This window comes from Dendropsophus ebraccatus, chromosome 4, assembly GCF_027789765.1.
Source record: "Dendropsophus ebraccatus isolate aDenEbr1 chromosome 4, aDenEbr1.pat, whole genome shotgun sequence".
NCBI lineage: Eukaryota > Metazoa > Chordata > Amphibia > Anura > Hylidae > Dendropsophus > Dendropsophus ebraccatus.
In genome coordinates, this window is record NC_091457.1 from 124,943,130 (window position 1) to 124,964,961 (window position 21,832).

At 40.1% G+C, this 21,832-nt stretch overlaps 1 protein-coding gene across 3 annotated transcripts in view; it reads right to left on the minus strand.

The window, feature by feature from the left end:
* PTPRG (protein tyrosine phosphatase receptor type G) overlaps nucleotides 1–21,832 on the minus strand; it is a 403,269-nt gene that overhangs the window by 18,286 nt on the left and 363,151 nt on the right. For all 3 annotated transcript variants that reach the window (XM_069966943.1, XM_069966945.1, XM_069966944.1), the window contains 10 exons: nucleotides 14,212–14,308; nucleotides 10,756–10,838; nucleotides 10,412–10,546; nucleotides 9,223–9,357; nucleotides 8,787–8,959; nucleotides 6,992–7,127; nucleotides 5,407–5,553; nucleotides 3,716–3,809; nucleotides 1,191–1,267; nucleotides 574–702 (listed from right to left, as the gene is read on the minus strand). In XM_069966943.1, coding sequence (XP_069823044.1) covers nucleotides 574–702; nucleotides 1,191–1,267; nucleotides 3,716–3,809; nucleotides 5,407–5,553; nucleotides 6,992–7,127; nucleotides 8,787–8,959; nucleotides 9,223–9,357; nucleotides 10,412–10,546; nucleotides 10,756–10,838; nucleotides 14,212–14,308 — 1,206 coding nt within the window. The remainder of the gene's footprint in view (nucleotides 1–573; nucleotides 703–1,190; nucleotides 1,268–3,715; nucleotides 3,810–5,406; nucleotides 5,554–6,991; nucleotides 7,128–8,786; nucleotides 8,960–9,222; nucleotides 9,358–10,411; nucleotides 10,547–10,755; nucleotides 10,839–14,211; nucleotides 14,309–21,832) is intronic.

Below are 21,832 nucleotides of genomic sequence, written 5' to 3' on the forward strand. Positions count from 1 at the left end.
AAGCGAACAAAGGAAATCTCATTTGGAACAATTAAAGATAAATAAGCGGATGCTGTCTGTCCTTATAACCTGCCCATCAAGCCTCTTGGCAAAACGTGAACAGCGACTATGTACATGGAGGTTAATCATTACGGCTATATATAGTCTCCGCTTGGCCACATCAAATAAAAGGCGTTCTTACTAGACAAAAACTGCCAAAGAGATGCGATTACATGGCCCGAAAAGGACGATAATCATGACTGGTTACTGACAATATTTGTACATCTCAGTTATCACAGTCGGGTCAAAGTCTCTTCACAATGACGGCCATAAAATGAAAACCGGGTAAAGAAAATCTCTGGAAAATTCAATGTATAATACTATAAAAAAAAGCATACAGCATGATTGTGATCAGGAAAACATTCTATAAAGAGCAGACAAATCGTTTTCTGTGGCTCATGATTTCCCACACAACATGGTCTTGCTCTGGCCTATAAATATATTTCACCTTATAAAAAATACATTAAAGACACTCAACAACAGCGAAAGATACAATAAAACGCAGAGATCAGCATGTCACTAATGTGCGCTTACCAGGCTCTGGCTATCCGGTAACATGACAATGATCTGCGCATTATGATCCCATATCATCCGCCAGAAGTCTTTTGTTGTATGTGGCATGGGGTGCTGGGTAATGATGAACTCATTGCTCCGTAAGTAACCCTGCAAGTAGATGGCAAGTCATTAACACAACTTCATCGTTGTGGTCTTGTTAGTACCAAGATTTAGAACAATGCAATTTTGTTCACGTATACAATTTCTGGGCCAAACAAAGAAGTGAATATAGGAGCAGATTATTAGTATTCACTCCTGCGATTGGTCAAAATGAAAAGGTCCCCATATGTCAGCGGCCTCAGTCACTCATGTTTGTTTTGGCCTTCGGTATCAAGCCTGAGAGGGTCTCCCTAGACTCCACAGACAGATGAGGTCAGAGGAAATAGGGGTTGGGTGTGATGGAATTTCATTGCCTGACCCCTTTTTGTTCTTGGAGAGATAAGCCAGGGCCAGAGCAGTGTGGCTATGGTTTACCTCTCACTTCTCCAATGAGAACACAGGAACATTCAACCGTTCATGTGTATGGGAAGGATGAGAGAGAGAACTCTGGGACGACAGTTCTTAAAGGTGTATGGCCAGCAAAGCACATTCCTTACCATGATATAAGAGGCGTTTATATAATCTGTTCCCTTCATTCCCGGCAATGGCGCTAGGCCCACTCTTGCACGTTCAGCTGAAAAAGATGAAATAAAATTACCATAAGAAAATTGCCTTCATACACCCCCCACACAATACAAAACTAACACCGTAAGACTGGATATGGATTTCCCTTTATTATGTTCGATTCAATATCTATTGCCTCCTGTAATAAGACCTAGCACTAAGGCATAGACAGGATAATAGGGGTCATTGTGCAATATGGATGCATGTCCGTGATTGGCTGATAGCTGATCACATCCTGGTATCATTAACTCTTTCACTACCACAGACCACCTGGGACCTAATCACTATTCCCTTCACTATCCTAGACCACCTGGGATGTTGGCAAGTATATTGTATCACTCACCAATCCAATACCCACAATGTAACAGATGAGCAGAAGATGGTTCTCATGCTTCACACATTTCAAGGGATTATCTAGACAAAATCTTTTTCTTTCAAATCAACTGGTTTTAGAAAGTTACATAGATTTGTAATTTACTTCTATTTAAAAATGTCGAGTCTTCCCATACTTATTAGCTGCTGTATGTCCTGCAGAAAGTGGTGTATTTTTTCAGTCTGACACAGTGCTCTCTGCTGCCATCTCTGTCCGAGACAGGAACTGTCCAGAGCAAGAAAGGTTTTCTATGGGGATTTGCTACTGCTCTTGACAGTTCCTGTCAGCAGAGAGCACTGTGTCAGACTGAAAGGAAAACAACATTTCCTGCAGGACATACAGCAGCTGAAAATATGGGAAGAATGGAAGTAAGTAACAAATCTATAAAATTTTCTGGAACCGGTTAATTTAAAAGAAAAAGACATTCGCTGGATAGCCCCTTTAAAGCAGATATAGCACACAACTGTTGCATCTGCCTGTGTCTATGACTCTACGCAATTTGGGATTTATTTCAGGGATCGGCAAGTGCTACAATTCTGTATATATTATTTAAGTCAACACTTTAAGTGTGAACTTACTTTTTCCAACTTCTAATTCCCCCTAAGTCAGGACATCAAGCGCATCTCAATGTTCTTTCACAAATACTGTCTGACTTCTGTAATAACATGGTATACATAACTCAATACACTGTACCCAAAAGCAAAGGGATATTTGATTTCACAGAAGTGAAGCGGTACAAGTGTTATTTTTACAGTGTTATTTAATATAGCCAGTGATCCATGACACATTGTCAGTCCCTTATAAGAGAACTTCATAAAACTAGACTCCCCCACCCAACAAATTCTTTAAAGGGGTTGTCCAGTATTAGAGGAAAAAATGGGTCTTTTTTATTTTTCTAGAAATTGTGTCACTCTTCTCCATGTCTTCTGGTTTTTAAGCTGAGCTCCAGCCACTTATAACTTTGCTGCAATACCTGATACTTCTCATGGGCCGCCATGTTGTGGTTTCACAGACACGCACAAAATAAAAAAAAATATAAAAACACCATGGGGGAGGTTTATCAAACTGGTGTAAAGTAGAACTGGCTCAGTTGTCCCTAGCAACCAATCAGATTCCACCTTTAATTCCTCACAGATGCTTTGAAAAATGAAAGGTGGAATCTAATTGGTTGCTAGGGGCAACTAAGACGTTTCTACTTTACACCATATTTGATAAATCTCCCCGTATAAACATATATTAAACAAAGATCAAAACTTTATTTTCCACTGTAGGACCAAATGTAACCAATAATATTTTGGCCCATAGATATCTATTGAGTGTTCTTCCCAGTTCATGATCCTCTTTTATAAGGTTTAGTGGGCAAAGGCTACAAAGAGAACCTCTTGCTCAGGACCCCAGCATGTGGGCGCATTCAACAGACAGCCCATAGATTTTAAAGGGGTTATCCAGCGCTACAAAAAGATGGCCACTTTTCCCCCTACTCTTGTCTCCAGTTTGGGTGGGGTTTTGAAACTCAGTTCCATTGAAGTAAATGGAGCTTAATTGCAAACCACACCTGAACTGGAGACAACAGTAGGGGGAAAAGTGGACATGTTTTTGTAGCGCTGGATAACCTCTTTAAAGAGGTTATCCAGGATTAGAAAACATGATTGCTTTCTTCTAAAAACAGTACGACTCTTGTTTCCACTTTGGGTGGTTTTGCAATTAAGTGCCATTCACTTCAATGGAACAGAGTTGCAAAACTCCACCCAAACTAGAGACAAGTGGTTTTGTTTCTGAAAAAGAAGTAGCCATGTTTTTTCTAAGCCTGGACAACCCCTTTAATGTAAATTGTGAAATTCTTTGTTTGCCCTGTAGAGGCACTGCAGAGGACATGTGCTTCTGGATTCCTCATCAGATCACAGATGGTTACTGGGACCCCATATAAAGTACAATACTGCTTTTGGTTTATTCTTGAGGAACAGATAGATTTTTAAGTAATGTTTCAGAGGCAGAACAGAAAAGTAATTCTCGTTACATTCCCGATATATATTATATTCTAAAAATTGACACCAAAAGCTGAACCAATCACCAATATATCCGTACATGGCACAACCGATGAGTTTCTGTTCTTCTCTTTGTTACAGTCTTTCTGGGCGCTGAAGCATTCAATGTATTTTGCATTACACTGTGTGACAAGCTGAAAGATATAAAAGATTTAGAGATTAGAGATAAAAAGAGAACATTAAAGCTTTGAGATGCTCAGAGTATAATATAAAGGGAATCTTATGGTCTTCATACAATTTACAAAACCTTTTGGCCAAACTCTTATTTTGGCTAAACCATCACCTTATCATAACCCAAAATGACAACGCTACAAACCCCTATAGGAAACGTCATGTCTAGTTTAAGTAAATGGGGAGCTTGATGGGCTGTGCACAGTTTGCAGAGAAGGTGATTTATGACCCTCTACAGTTATTGGAAAAGAAACACACAACATTCATCTACATGGTTTTGCAACTTCATTTCAATAGAACTGTGGGGGCTCAGGAGCTACATCCAATAGATGGACAATAATACACAGGTACAATAGGCCAGGCTCTAAAACAACAGCTCTGCACAACATTTGCACATCTCAGCCAGTTAGTTCTGTAAAGGATTTTAAACGTCCATATATTCAAGGTATTTTGGTCTTCTTCTTGAAAGAGAATAATCGTGTAGAAGAACATTCTTACTGCAGTTTTAGATGCTGCAAAACTGATGTGCGCAGCATCCTGTGAGCAGTGTCTGTGTCCCTCTAGCAAAACCTTCTGACCCTGTGTGCTAGTAAATTTGTATTACCCATAATCACCAATTTTTCAGAAGGGTCCAGCTTTAAACTTGTCTTCTAACTTATACCAAAACCTATAGCATTGAAAAGATGTAGACAGTTTTTGTATTCTTGCTTTCTACTTATGGTTAAAAAATGAAAACACTTTTTCACTTAATTGAAAAATGTGCTTAGTTTCTCTTCTATAGCCTATACAGTTTGCTGTAGCTGCTCTTCTTTCTCTTTCCATAGGTCAAGTGACACCAACCCTGCAAACTAACCTTCTATTAAGTCTTTCCCTTCTGTCCACACTTTGAACTGGTAAGTAACCCCCATTCTCTCCCCTTCCCTGCTGCTTTTTAGGACATTTTTTAACAAAGACTATTTTAAAAGTTGCTTAATTTTGCAGGAAACAAACAATTTAAGAAACTCAAAGAAAGATCATTTAAATGTATAACAGTGCCTAGACCTCCTTCATTTCTACAGTACTCCTGCAGCTTGTCACCCTGCTCACTCCTGGGCCAGCACCAGAGCCATGAAGTAAAGAGGACTGCAAGAAAAGCGGAGTATATTTTCTAGGGCACAGGAAAAGTTACTATAGGGACACAGGAGCTCACACATCTGTATTGTACTATCAACAGAAACCAGTTATATCTCTAAAATCATCTAAAATCACCCTGTAAGAGTTCAGTCTAAAAACAGGAGACGTCGAGCTGTGAAATTTCATCTGCAGGGACATAAGCGTTTTCTCATCGCATGGCTCAATTTAATATTTGATGAGTACAACAAAATCTGTGCAGTGAGCGCTGACAGACGCTCTGAACACATCGACTCAGATGAAGCAGAGAGAAAATGGAATCCTGGGGTTAATGTTATCAGAAGGCTGCATCGTGCCTTTAACCTGGCAAATATCAATCAGTCTATTTTCCAACCAGTCAGAGCTTTTCCCTGTGTTTTTTTTTCTATGCCTCTGCGATATTATCATTACCCTGAATTGCTTCTCCAGTCTCGTCTTGCCTCCTGCTGTAGGTGTCAGGATGGTGTTCACATAACTGTGCAGCTGGTTAGAACATACTTCGGTCTCCTTGCCCAAAATAGCTTCTAAAAGAGCATCATGTATAAAGATATATTGTTCCTGGGAGGAGAAAATAAAAAAAAACAGAATCAACAAGTTGGAAACAAAAATTTATGAGAAAGGGCCCTTAGGTCTAAAACGCGTTGTTAAAAGGTAGTTTTTTTCCCCTGTATGTGATTCACATTGAGATGTGTTTTTTCTGGCGTACCCTGATGATTTTATGAGACGTTAATAAAGTTTTTGGATTTCGCAAGGGAGGTGGTTACTCTACCTACTTCAAATTTTTCTGCAACTAACATCGATTTCCTTTACTTTGAACTAAAGGGTTGTAAAAACAGTAGAGGGCCTAGACAAGTTCTTAGACCAAAATAATGTAAATGCATATGTATAGAACCTATCACCCCTCCCCCTTCCCTGTATCCATCCCCTCCTTGGTTGAAAATGATGGATATGTGTCTTTTCAACCGTATAAACTATGTAATGGGTTAAGAAAACATGGCCGATTTCCACCAGAAATGGCACCAAACCTGTCTTGGATGTGTGTGGTATTGAACTAGGGTGGGCTGCAATACCACACACAACCTGTGGCGAGGTGTGGCACTGTTTCTGGAGAAAATACACACACACACACTTGACTTAAAAGTGAGTTTTTATTATTTTGCTGAGACTGTCTTAATAAAAACAGAATGTCAGATCTCTGGTATCAGGACCAATAAATGTCAGATGGAGGAAATGGTACATGATGGGCTTATTCTAACTGAGACAAAGAATAAAAGGGAGTTATCTATAGGGGACCCCATCGTGAGACATGCAAGTACATATAGCATGGAGGACTGCACCCTGCATACAGTGGCATGCTCATTAGATTCAATTGTTATAAAGGGCACCATGCCATGAATTGTTTTGCAATAGAGCTGAAGGGCAAAACATTAACAAGTTGGCACCTTCACCATAAACTGCTGACTAGGGGGATCAGGCTGCCAGAATGGAGAGTTTCTAAGTATCAGCAGCTCTCGCTTTGGCAGAGGGGCCATTCATTTGACAGGCAGCCATATAATACTACATGCAATGGCTGTCGATAAAAGCTGACTACCATGGTTTTTTTTAGAAGCTCTTCCATGGGTTTTAATATTGAGGAAACCCCTTTAGGCAAGGGCCAACCAGAAGATCTTCACTAGGTCAGATAAGGCTGTATACAGAGGATGGTCACACCAGCAACCAGGGCAGATAGACTGGTGGTGATCATTTCTAGACAAGGATTGTGCTACATGCAAAATATAAAGCTGCATATAATTTTCTTCCGTGACAAGATGGATACTGCCTCCCACATGACATGCCGTGCTTTTATCCCTAGGAGAAAACAACCCACCCCCTTATAGTCAAGCGCTGAAAAAACACTTTACTGTCATCTTCAAACAAAAACTCAACAACGTTCACTTTTCATCTCAGCCGGCACCTTGTTTTACACAATTAAGTGAGAGAAAACCATGAATGTTACCTCTGTCTGGACGAGGTAGTTTCGCTGTGTTCTGATGTGTTTCAGAAAGCCCAGAACATTAACGGTGCTCTTGTCTTTTATCTGCTGTAGCATACTGTCAATCACAATGTATGTTCCCGTCCTGCCAACTCCGGCGCTACAGGAGGTAAAACAAGGGCAGATACAGAGGGTGCGTCATACATAAGGTACAATACTGCTCACCGCAGGGCTTATTGAGGACAACGCTTTTGAAGTTAGTCATTAAGGAAAATGTTGATTCACACTAAAGACTTTAGTTCACCAGCATCAAAAAGACTTTCTCAACAGATGAAGAGAGACGAAAGGGAAAAAAAAAAAAAAAAACATTTGTAAGCACACTGGGTATATAGTATGGTAAGGGGCATGCATGGAAATCAAAACCTCACAGCTAAACTGACTCAACACCCAGGCTCTGTTCAAGTCAGCCCTGGTCTCTACTTCTTGGTTCATGTCACAGGACAATCTATACAGCCAACCACTGACTGAGGTGAATCACTAGTGGTCAGTGATTGGCTAAGCAGGCATTTCCTGTATGTTTAGTCTGGGGTCAGGATATAGAGGTCAGAAGAGACCGGTCCCAGCCTGAAATGCAGTACTGGGGGCTCGAGGAAAATGGCTTCTCTTTATTTATTTATTTTTTTAACACCTTTTCATTGTTTTACTTGGATAACCCTTTAAATGATAAAGCATTGACTGTCTACAGCCACTGCTTTACACAGCTACTCTTTAAAGGAGATGTCCGGCGAAAAATTTTATTTATTGTATTGTGTTCCCCCCTCAAAGTTATACAAATCCCCAATATACATTTATTGCAGGAAATGCTTATAAAGTGCTTTTTTCCCTGCACTTACTACTGCATCAAGGCTTCACTAACTGGATAACATGGTGATGTCACAACCCGACTCCCAGAGCTGTGCGGGCTGTGGCTGCTGGAGAGGATGATGGCAGAGGGATGCTCAGTGTCCCTCCAGTGTCTGTATCCCTCAGTGTCCCCCTGCCATCATCCTCTCCAGCACACACAGCCAGCACAGCTCTGGGAGTCGGGTCGTGACATCACCATGTTATCCAGGAAGTGACATCACCATGTTATCCAGGAAGTGAAGCCTTGGTGTAGTAGTAAGTGCAGGGGAAAAAAACATGTGCATTTCCTGTAATAAGTGTATATTGGGGATTTGTATATTTTTTTGGGGGGGGAATACAATACGTCAATAAAAACTTTTTGCTGGACTTTAAGGGTATGTTCGCACTGAGTAAATCAGGTGGGATTCCGTCTGCCTCAGTTTGTCATAACCTGTCTATGGGAGAGTTTGCGCGCCTCTGCTGCCGCTGCTCTTTACCTAAGGAACTGATATGTCAGTTCTTTGAGCGGAGAACTGCAGCAGCAGAGGCTTACAAGCTCTCCCATAAACAGGCTATGACACACTGAGGCAGGTGGGATTCCATGGCAGAGAGCTTCGCTGCAGAATTCCACCTGCTTTCTGTCTGAACATACCCTAACAGTAGGAACTGTAAAACTCTGTAATGTGTAGGTGCCTTCAGAAGATCGTAAAGTGTCATTTTGCACAGAGACTTGTCAAAAGTTTTGGTTGGCCGGGGTACAGATCCCCACTGATTATTAGAAGGAGATGAAGGAGATTGTAAGTCGTAGTGAGCGGGGGAGTGAAGTGCACTTTTCCCAGCTTATTCTAATAATCAATGGGATCTGAACACCCAGACACCAAACATTCAAAACTTTTGACATAACTAATTTATGGCTTTTTATGGGACACAAACTCACCTGCAGTGTACCACCACAGGTCCCATGTCTGGTTGTAGAGCAGCAGATGATCTCCGTACAAATGTAAGGACTGGCAGTGCATACTCTGGAACTCCCATATCCGGCCATTGTGTGTAGTGATACTGCATAACTGTTCTCTCATTGTGACGACTTTTAGGGTTCCCCTTCTGACCCTGCCAAAAAAAGACACACTAACGTTCAAGACTCCACTGGGTTATATAAAAAAAATCTTTAATGGGTGACTATTTTATTTTCAGACGATTGGATATAGAAGATGGAGAGAAAGCACTGTCACTTGGGCCCTAAAGCATGAAGGGATCCAAAAGCCTTTCCTAGTAGAAAAAAATGGCAAATAGTTGGGGAGACACCATTACATATTTTATATTGGGGTCCAGGTTATCCCTCTATATTGGATAACATATTTGGGTGGTCTCACCTTCTTCATCTTTACGTTCCTGATGGTGAATTTCCGCACCGTGTAGCAGGCATACACCTTTGTGCTCTTTAGGGTTACCATAATGTTCCCATATTCTTCGCTGTTCTCTGTTGGCCAATACTGATCACATTTTCTCTGAAAAAAAGAAGATGAACGAGTATTAGAAGCATAAGTAGAAGTTGTAGTTATTAGGATTACAAGAAACTGTTATTTTACTGAACCTGTATTTATCAACTTTGGCTACCTGCAGTTTTTGACCACTTTTTCCTGCTCCACCTGATGGGCATTCCATTCTTAGGGGATAATAAAAAGTTACAAAAAGGTCAATCTAGCAACTCCCTCCCCATGATGGTGCCAAGTTTTGCCTAATAATGCAGCTCCGCTATGATGAAAAGTAGAAGTTCTTGCCCCCTCATAGAAAAGGGGATGAAACCAACCAGGGCTGGGTCCCACTTTCTGAGAGACTCATAGCAACCACATGGTCTGCCTCTGTGGCACGTTCCTCCTTGATCATAAATACTTATAGAATCAAAGAATCCTTTATGTACGCATGTTACGATAAGGCCAAATATTTTAAGATGGTCCAGACTCTTCCTAGGTAGAATTTATTAGGATCTTCCATAAGATCTGTTACAGACATAGCATCTATTATTACCACTGGGTGATAGTAAAAAAAAAAAAAAAAAAAATTTATATAGTATTTGTGTTCTGCAAAACAGAAAGAAAAATCAAACCAAATAGTTTGACCACTAGGTGGCAACTTACATTATTGTGTAACCCCATCAAAGTGCTTCATGGTCTGAGCAGCACACCGTGTGGTAGGATAGGGTATTGCAGAGGGGCAAATTCCAAAGTGTAATAAAACAAGTTCTACTCCACATGTTTTCATTCACTTTCAGACTATTTAAGTATGGGTACATCTAATAAAAATTACATTTATCTAACACCACAAGAAATCCTCTATAATTCATTATATTATTGTATTCCTGCATGGTACAATGTTATCTCACTGAACTATGCCCCTCCACTCCACTCCTATACTTATTTCTACTAGGGGGGAAACAGATGTATCTAGAGAAAATAAGCTCAGCTCTCACCATCCATCAATTATTAAGAAGTTCTCCACAATCCTATATCCTCAAGGAAGATTACAGGGGAATTAAAGCGCTTACAGCCAAACGCTACTTACTCGCCCCTTTTCCACCAGATTTGTTATCATAACAATGATTCCAGTGTTTTGCTCCCAAATCATCCTCCAGAAATCTTCAAAAGTCGACTTTAAAGGTCCCTGGGCTGCAATGTAGGCCTTTGCTTTGTTGTAGCCCTTCAAAGACAAGCAAACACAAGATGAAAGCCGCTTCATGGCAAATACATTAATTATTTAAGGAGGCGAAAAACCAAAAAATATATTTTATGGATTGAATATATGATACAAACTGTCCTTTCATACAAAATTCAAAAAATGAAATGAAAAGAAAAAAACGTCAATTTTTGTCAAAACAATATGTAAATCGTTAAACGAAGGCGACTTACATCAACATAATTGGCGTTAATGTAGTCGCTGTGCTTTGAATCCTTCCCGGGAAAAGGCCTGAGCTTCAACCTACTGTGATCATCTGGAAAGAGAAGCCGGGATGCAAAAATTAACTCAGTGGGGCACAAAACATATCAACATTTTCATAGAAATTATCCTTGAATTGCACTCAAGCCTGATGTAATTCACATAACAGGTCTATTAATTAGGAGAGGACTGGCGAGGACTGGCCAAACCGAAAGCTGCTGAAATACTTCGGGTTAATTATTGTAATTACTATGATACTGCTGGTTTTATTTAACTAAAGAAAATCTCAAGTATCTCTGTGACAACATGACAACAAATTGGCAGACCTCTACACTACACTACAAAACTGGGGCAGATAATAAAAAAAAAGTTTTGGACAGTGAAACTTAAAGGGGTACTGTGATTTAATAAAAAAAAAAAATAATTAACTGGTGTCAGAAAGTTATAAAGATTTGTGAATTACTTCTATTTAAAAATCTCAAGTCTTCCAGTACTTATCCGATTCTATATGTTCTGCAGCAGGTGGTGTATTCTTTCTACTCTGGCACAGTGCTCTCTACTGCCACCTCTGTCCATGTCAAGAACTATCCAAAGCAAGCAAAGTTTTCTATGGGGATTTGCTACTGCTCTGGACAATTCCTGACATGGACAGAGGTGGCATCAAAGAGCATTGTGTCAGAATGGAAGGAATACACCACTTCCTGTAAGACATACAACAGATAATAAGTACTGGAGGATTCAGATTTTTAAATTGAAGTCATTTACAAATGTTTTTTTTTTATACCAATTGATTTTAAAACAATTTAATCCTCTCTAGAGTACTCCTCTAAGTACAGCCCCCTTTAAGAATGGTAACTCCCATTTTCCAGTAAGCCATTCTCTCTGGGAGTCAAGGTGGAAAAGTGTCCTACAACACATCAAAAATGTGTACTGTACTTTTACACCATGTCATTTTATTTATCTTAAGGCTCCCACGTTCTGTGCTGACTAATTTCCCAATTTACCAATCAATCAAAGCTAAAAAAACAATACAATTCTGTCTGCCACTAGAGGGAACTTGAGAGTTTATGGTGTACAGATTTATAATGGCGTTTTATGGTAGCTGTATGTATCTGGACAGATTAAGTTTATTGTTGGGCAAAGGTAATTAGGGGATTTGAAAACGGCCTCTATAAAGGTATACTGGATTATATAGCAAAGACTTTTGGACCTATAAACTAATGCTGCATAAAGCTTATGGTACACAATAAAAGCGGCTAGTGATTAGGAAATCCATTCATAGCAAATATACAAAATTTATGTAGATGCATAAGATGCACAAGATAGCCACAGTAACATGGTCACCTATAGTTTGCTGCAATGTGATTACTTCCCCCTTGTCAATTAAATGCAGTGTCCAACAGGGGTTCTCCAGCCCACAACGGATAATTCTGAGGACCCATCTAACAATTATTTACCATTATTATTTATTTGAGATGAATGCAACTCAAGCATGATCAAGTCCAATCATTCGCCATCTAAATACTGCTGGCTGAAGAAGTTGGATACAAACCTAGGGAGTTCGGAAAAACATGGATACAGCCACAGCGATCGGACTTGAGCTGCGCTCATCTCTATTATTTATTAATCCAACCATAAGATGTAAACCCTAGTGTCAAGAGACAGTCATGAGACTGGTTCAAAATGAGCCCTAAATAGGTTGTCCTGTTAGACCTTTGGAGGTCCCTGTGATACCCCAGTGGGACATCCCATCTTTGGTTACATGCGAGACTCATAACACTATTGGACTGTGCAGAATGCAGAACTTACTAAGATATGAAGATACAGCAAAGGTAACAATGGAAGACATATCCATATGACCGAAGTCCCAAGGAAACCTTCTGCTTTGTCATTATTAAACAGTATGGAAACTGCTATAACACACCATGGGCCTGAGACAAACTCAGTTATTTCTCTATGTTCCGTACAAACCTGAATGAAAATTACACATTTCTAATTTACTTCCAATCATTGGAAATTGGAGCTGAAATGTGTAGCAGCAGCTAATTAACATTTAATATTGTGTATGGAACAGTGTTGGGAACAAACGTCCACACATTTGGCTCCGGTACTTGGAGCACATGCTGATTTTTTTCCCTTGCTCCTTTATAACAATGAAGAATTTCTGGAATGTGTGCAACAATTTAATATTTCTCTGCCGATACGAGGAGAGAGCTACGTAAAGGGAGACAGTGTGCTGAACTTAAAGAGATAATGGAGGCCAATGCCTCTCCTGTTTAGTTCCTGACCTTACAATATGACTGTAGTCCTAAGTTTAAATTAACCAAATACTAAGCTGGAATTGGATTTTGGGCCATCAGAGTTGGAAAAGGCCACATTTAAGAATGTACCACCAGGTATATCGCTTAGATTTTTTTTTACATTAAACAGACCAGCGCCGGCACAGGGATTCTGGTGGGCGGTCCTTTTCTAAACCGCCACCCTTGGTTCTCGCGCATGGTGCTGGCCGGACACTAAGCACTGGGTGCAGGCCCGCCGGCCTCCGGTGCAAGGAAAGGGGAGATCTCCACAGTGGGGACCTGCACCATGCACGGGAACCAGGCGGCAGTTCAATAAAAAGACTAAAAAGACTTTTGTTAAAAAAAACAAAAGGATGTAGCTTTTAACTGTTGTTTAGTGGTTGTCCCATTTGACAGGGAGTTGTACTTTGATCCCCTTTTTGGCTATGTACACACAGGTTTTTTTGCCCATTTTATAGGCAAAAAAAACAACAAAATTTTTTTTACTAACACTATTTGCTAAGTAGATTTTTTTTTTTTTTTAAAGAAAGTTTACATTTCAAAAATCTTGAAGATTATGCGCCATTTCTAGACATAATGTGACACAAAAACTGCCCGGGAGCCGCCCCTGGCACTCAATTTTACATATGTAACAATTACAATGGCATAAATTTAAACTGACATTTTTTAAATCAATAAAAATATGCATATTTGGCTATTTTTTGGCTATTTTAGGTAAGACCAAAAAACTGTGTGTGCGCCAGTCTTTATTTGTAGTCTTGCACCTGGCTCAATGAAGACACTGTCCCAGATCTAGCCCTGTTCTTATTAACATAATAAAGTAAGCGAACATGACCCTGCCTCTAAATGCACTTGGGTTTGGAGAAGGTTGCCGAACAGTTTGACAGGTCTGCTCAACACTAGTCACAAGTCTACAAGATCAGTGCACACTTTTTCACATCCACCTTTGTCCTCGCACAGACCCTGCTCATGCAATCTCGACTACTTAGACACAAAGCTGCACAAGTCATTGCCTCCTACTACTAGATGAACACACTTCTCTCCTACTACATTTTATTTGAATAGGTTGAAAAGATTTTTAAAAAATTACAATGAGATGCCCAGAACACAGCACTTGACATCACTTACATGCTACTATGTTGATATATCTGTTCTTGTGTTTGTTATCTAGATGATTGGAATGTTCCGCTGTGATGTTCATGTCAGACGTGCAGCGCTGAACTTCCTGCAGAAGAATAAAACATGGTAAAATTGGAACGCAGTCTCTTTATTCAAACCATCATTGCTCCAGCAATACATATCCTGAATAAAGTTGAAGTACAACTAAGTTTGTTGAATAGTTTACTTGACATAAAGCACCCAACAGCCATTACACCTAGGTACAACCCTATGCCAATCACATAGTACTATAAACAACTTAGAAAACCACCAATAAATGTCAAGGGGACAGGGTCCTTTAATAAGGGGGGAGATCTTTGCCCTGTGTGAAGGACAGTCAAGCTACGCCTCTAGCTTCCTCCATCTGGTGTGCCACATTTTGCCTTCAGTGACAGCTGGACCCCAAGTACCCTAAAGCAGGCAGAACGGTTTGTTAACCACTTCTCCGCTCTACATCTGTATATATGTATTGCTTGACAAGCACTTTCTATATAATGAAGTGTTACCATCTGTATTTCTCACGGCGATCACGACAAATCTAGTGACTACCAGGTGTCTTCACCAAGTAGCTTGGTCTAGCTAGACCCAAACTGGTTCTAAGACTAATGTCACCAAACTGCTTTCATCTGTAATTAGGTCTAATCTCCCCACCAGCACCACCACCCCCACCAGCACCACCACCAGTTTTTTCTCATCGTACAGGAACACTATATACATGGACATGGAGTTAGACTTGAATATTCCAAAACTTTAAGTCCTGATGTTAATCCCATAGAAATGTTGTAGAAGGACCCAAAGTGAGCGGCTCATGAGAGGGGAAAAAAACCCACCAACATAACAGAGCTGAAGCTGTTCTATATGGAGAATGTGATAAAGTTTCTCTAAGCCAATGTGCAGGAATAATCAACAACTTCCAGGGTTTTCATAAAATCCGATGACTTCCCATTCCCATAGGAAATGGCAGATCAGTATAGAGTCTCTGCTGAGGCAATTTCTGGTGGGAATGGCACTTTATCAGATGGTTTCAAAACACTAACAGTGGCGGATGGAGGGTGGCCCCAAAACCGGCAACAGCTAGGAAGGGGGACAGGTAAGTATATATTACAGTCATGTCCCCTGCAGCCGTGGCAACATTTTCCCCGACAACCCTATTAATAAACCCCACCCCCTATTTAGCCTTTACAAGCAAGTTTCAGACTGAAGTTATATTGGGTACTGAGTGCTGTGAGTGTCTGATGTAGTTTTAGCTTAGAATGAGGGTATGTGCACACTATGGAATTTCGGCAGATCCCTCAAGCGGATTCCGCCAGGCTGCCCCTGCTTGAAGTTCCGCCTGTTCCATAGATTCAATGATATTTTCCCGCGGATTCTGCCATCGACCCGAAGAATATGTCAATTCTTTGGGAGGATGGCGGAATTCAACAACAAATATAATTGATTCTGTGTTGCGGGTGGAAACTCAAGCGGAGGCCGCCCCCCAGCAGAATCTGCTTGAAGTCTCCACCGAAATTCCGCAGTGTGCACATACCCTGACACAAAGATGAATTCTGAAGGGATCACAAAGTTTCAAGCGCCGCTGTATATCATACCAAAGACGACAGTATTTTGGCATCATATAGGTGCTAATACATTGCTTATTACAGTCGCATTTTGACGTCCACTATTTACCCTGGACATCTTAAAAATATATTATTACCATCAATTCTCAAATATAAATAGCACATCATCTGTGCAGCCATTTTTGCTGAGTTCTGACCTGAAACGCGCCAATAATTGCACAACTATTTTAACCCATCAGACGAAAACCTCTAACCCAAAAACGCATCTATAGCTCGAAACCGACAAATGCAAAATCAAGAAGAGCAAATCTAGTGAGGGAACCATAATTACGTCTTAAGTCTGGAGGTTATTGAGGTCCAATTTAATGCTTTCAACTTCTAAAGTGGAATATGGAAAGTGACTGATAAAGGAAATAATTATGAGCGCACAGCTGCTGCATCAGCCGGGGGGAGCGTGTCAGATATATTATTCAAACAGCAGATGTGGCGTTATCCATCTACACACAACAAAGGGATCATGTACTGCACACAATGCCGCTTGTGTGCACTAAATAAATACAATTACATAGGTACATATTAAATCATACAGCACATATACAGATTGCAGGGATGGAGCAGCTCGTCCATGAAAATATTTATATTCAAGGTTTCAAAAATATCAATTGAAGGGGGATTCATGTGGAAAGATATAAAACAAACACAATATGATAAACTACACCTAATAATAAGCAAAGACAATATGATAAAGTACGACTGATAATAATAATTACAACAATAAGTAGTGCTAGCCCGGATTTTTATAAAGCGCAATACCTCCTATAACCAGTAGTTGGTGAGCAATGAAATAGTCAATGCCTTTGTATGTATCACTCCTAAAATATTTTGAGCCAAAAAAAGTATCACCATATAAAGTGAGTGCAAACAGAAAGGAAGAGCCAATGGACTGTAGCAACCAGATTCCAAATGTTATTATGTGTGATAGTAAAATTACAAAAACTGATGGGCGATTACATACAGTTGAGCCGTGGGTTTGCCAGTACTTGCTTTACACTTCAAGAACAGGACTCCAGTGGTATCCATAACAGCAGGCACATAGCTATAGTGGGTTCAGAGGTGGCACCCTTACCAGGTGCTTATATATAAATGCACATGGAAGGTAGGGCCCTGTTACAGGTTTTGGATTACAATGGTTAGAACTAGAGAAGAGCAAAGCAGCTGGAAAATCTTTTTGTTCATTTTCGTGAATTTGTGAATTTTTGGTCAAACTCTATAAGATTCACGAATTGAATCTTAACCGCTTTTATTAAAACTGCCAAAACTATAGAACTACAATACTGGGACTACTACAGAAGGGCAAATTTGTTAAAGCATGTTGTTGTAAAAGTGTCAAAAATTGGAAAATCACAATTTAAAAAAAAACAATCAGCCAGTCAATTATCCAGTTTCGGTCATTCCTCTCCTTTCTGTCCCTATATCACTCTGTTAGTCTCTCCCTGCTCTGCTCTAACTACCTGCTGCCATCCTGCTCTCTACCCTGCACACAGCCGACTGGCCATCTCCTTAACGGAAAAATAAAATAAATTATAATATATATATATATATATATATATATATATATGAATAATAGATAGATGGACGGCACTGGCTTTAAGTCAAAAACAGCTTCAAGCTGGTGGGTGCACGTCCCAACGAAAGTCGACCCCCGACTCCTCTGGATAACAAAAATGTAGACAAGATGACGGAACTCCAATAGTGTAAAGTGAAGGTTTATTCACCCAATCACAAACAGTTGTTTGTGATTGGGTGAATAAATCTTCACTTTACACTATTCGAGTGCTGTTCTCTTGTCTACATTATATATATATATATATATAAGGTGTGCGGCCAACATCAGAGCTGTTCACATGCAAGTATCTCCATCAAGAAGTAAGCGCAACAAGCCCCTGAGGATTTATCGCTAAGGAAACGCGTAGGGCTACTGATAGCACAATCTGAATGGACTCCAATGATTACAAAAACAAAAAAAGGAAAAAAGGGAAGTCTTTTTTTATTCATTATTTTTGTGAAATATTTTTGTGAATTGTTTGGCATTTTTTTGAAAAGAACCTGATCATGCAAGACTATATAAAAATATAAAAAGATGGATTATGCATCGCATTGATTAAGCTATAGGTATCAAATAAAGTGGTTATGTGCAATGGAAAAAGGAAAAAGTGCAATAACTACTACTGCAATAAATAATAATTACTAAATAGCTGCAATACAAAAATATATGGTTGTGTGCAATTAATATAAATATAAAAAAGTGCAATAACTACTATGCAATGAGTGGCAGCATGAAGTTGGCCGTGAAGAGTTAAAAGCACATATGAACTTCTGTTTTTGTTTTTTTTTTTTTGTTTTTTTTTTTGTTTTGTTTTGCCTCATCTTGAGGATCTTTTTGTGTGTTTTGTTTTTTCTTTTTGAATATACATTTTTTCTTGGCACATTTTTAATGGAATGAAATAAAAGGTATATTTTATAACTTCCTATTCTTCAGTGATAAAAAGTAATTATACAAAGGAAGTGACTAAGTGGGAATTGGACTACCTCAGTATACATATATATATATATATATATACACACACTCACCGGCCACTTTATTAGGTACACCTGTCCAACTGCACGTTACCACTTAATTTCTAATCAGCCAATCACATGGCGGCAACTCAGTGCATTTAGGCATGTAGACATGGTCAAGACAATCTCCTGCAGTTCAAACCGAGCATCAGTATGGGGAAGAAAGGTGATTTGAGTGCCTTTGAACGTGGCATGGTTGTTGGTGCCAGAAGGGATGGTCTGAGTATTTCAGAAACTGCTGATCTACTGGGATTTTCACACACAACCATCTCTAGGGTTTACAGAGAATGGCCCGAAAAAGAAAAAACATCCAGTGAGCGGTAGTTCTGTGGGCGGAAATGCCTTGTTGATGCCAGAGGTCAGAGGAGAATGGGCAGACTGGTTCCAGCTGATAGAAAGGCAACAGTGACTCAAATAGAAAACCGTTACAACCAAGGTAGGCAGAAGAGCATCTCTGAATGCACAGTACGTCCAACTTTGAGGAAGATGGGCTACAGCAGCAGAAGACCACCCGTTACTAGCATGGTGTACCTAATAAAGTGGCCGGTGAGTGTATATATATAGACACACATACATACATACATACATACACATATATATATATATATATATATATATATATATATATATATATATATATATACATACATATATATATATATATACACACACACACACAAACAAACAGGCGCTAAGGATATATATATGGATGGGCCGCCATTTTGTTTTTGCTAACTTCCTTAACGAATCGTCCGGAATTCGCTTCGCAGGACAAATCAAACTGACAGCACGATTCGCAGCGAATCTCTATTCGCTTGATCCGCTTTGCTCATCTCTAGTTACCCCTGTAGCATTGCAACGCTATGGTCCTCAGTTCAAAACCCACCAACATCTGCATGGAGGTTTGTTCTCCTGATGTTTGTGTAGGTTCTCTCTGGGTACTTCAGAGTCTTTCCCTACTCCAAAAAACACACCGGTGGGTTTGTTTGGTATTTAGATCGTGTAGAGCTCTGTACAATGCTGCAGAATATGTTGGTGCTGTGTAAAGTTTAATTACAGTCCCATCAGGGATCTTTATATAATGTGCATCTATAATGCAGCAAATGTACACCACAAATGTGCTATAAAAACATGTTTGAGGCTATGTTTATACACCAGTGAAATGATGGTTTTTACTGGTTGTCAGTTAATGACAAACAACATGTGTTATTATATGAACAGCAGCCGTTGTTCTATAATAACTACCGTTATTTTTCATTAAATGACGACCGTCTAATAGAAACGGTTTTGAACATAGCCTAAGGGTACAAACCCACTTGACGTATTTGCTGCGTGAATCAGTCTTAAAAATAAACAGGCAAAACGCAGGTTGGCTTTATACGATTGTTCTGTGTTAAAATACGCAATTGCGTATTTTTGAAGCGTGAAGCTTGTTGTTAGCAAAGCATCAGTTGTTAACAACCTGTGCGAAAAACGCATGTAGCTTCACGCTTCAAAAATACGCAATTGCGTATTTTAACGCAGAACAGTTGTATAAAGCCAACTTGCGTTTTGCCTGCTTATTTTTAAGACTGATTCACGCAGCAAATAAGTCAAGTGGGTTTGTACCGTAAAACTGTATTCCCATCTCAGCTTGTTATTCACTATCCATAGCTGACGCTGGGAGTGTCACCACTGGGACCCCCACCGATCCAGAAAATGGGGACACAATCATACCCGCAATCAATGGAACAACCAACACACACTTACTGCCATATGTTTCTGAATTCAGAAATGGTAAGCGTCCCCATAGAGGGCGAGTTAGAGAGTGACATAGCAGGATGAGGAAAGTGATTCATTCATTGTGAGTACGAATGCATCCCCATCATCACAATCAGTGGGGGTCCAAGCAGTCAGACCCCAAGCAGTCGGCTTGTTATTCCCTAGCCTGTGGATATGCGATAACAACCTGATATGGAAATACTCGTTTACGCATTCTGAATTGGTGTCATCCCTAATCTCAGCCATTGTGGGTACCTGGATGTATATTGTAGCAGGCTGCAACAGTGAATGGACTGTACATTAAAGGGGTAGTTCACAAAAAAAAATTATTTCAAATCAACTGGTGCTGGAGTGTTTTAATTTATGTCTATTATAAAATCTCAAGTCTTCCAGTACTTATCAGCTGCTGTATGTCCTGCAGGAAGTGGTGTATTCTTTCCAGTTTGTACAGCAGGAGAGGTTTTCTATGAGGATTTACTACTGGTCTGGACAGTTCCTGTCACGGACAGAGGTTGCAGCAGAGAGCACTGTGTCAGATTGGAAAAAAATACACCACTTCCTGCAGGACATACAGCAACTGATACTAAAATTGAGTTAAGATTTTTTTTCAATAGAATAAATTACATATCTCTTGCACCAGTTGATTTGAAAGAAAAAAAAGAATTGGTGAACAACCTCTTTAAGGGTGTGTTCACACCTACAGGATCCGCAGCAGATCTGATGGTGCAGATTTGATGCTGTGTTCAGTTATTTGAATGAAATCTGCTGCGGATCCGCAGCAGAAAATACGCTGCGGATCCGGTAAGAGTAAACGTACCCTAAGGGAATATGCACACTACGGAATCCCGACAGAACACCTGTAGCTGATTCCACAGCCTGCACCTGCTCGTGGACTCGGACGAATACAGCTCCGCTGCTACCATACACTTTGTTCTATGGTTTGCCAGATTCTGCCTGAATAATTCTTTGGGCGGACGGTGGAGTCTGGCAAACCATATCATGGAGTCTATGGGAGCAGTGGAGACACACGTGGTGGCCAGAGTCCGAGAGCGGGTGCGAGCTGCGTAATCCACGATGGGTGTTCCATTGGGATTCCATAGTGTGCACATTGCCTAATTATGGGAATGTACTGCAAAAATGTATATCTGACGTATTTGCACCATACCTGTACAGTGATAGCCAATGGGCAGCATATACAACTTATGCCATAGCCTCGAATGAATCTGGCTTCTAGTCTGTCTTACAGACCTGTAAAAAGCAATGCTAAATAAAAGCACCTAAGGGAGTATGCCATCATTAAATCTTGTGTAGATTTTCAGGGCAGTACAGTATGGGCCACTATAGGTGTATCGGGAGTCTGAACAGAATCTACAGGCTGTTTTCCTCTCATTTAGCTGTAATGTACAGTATATATCCCCGCTGTGTACCCTGCCAGCTTCCAGCTCATACATACACTTAGGCTTCACATACAGATTACACTGTATAAAGTGCGGCCCTATTAGAGTCTGCTCAAGTTCAGAGATCTGCGGCTGATTATTCTGAATAATTAACTGGTGTCACCAGCAGCTGTGAGAGACAACACCGGGGACCTGGGCTCAGAAATAATGGAGGGGATGGCCATGCATGCGATCAGCCTGATCACATCCCACTCC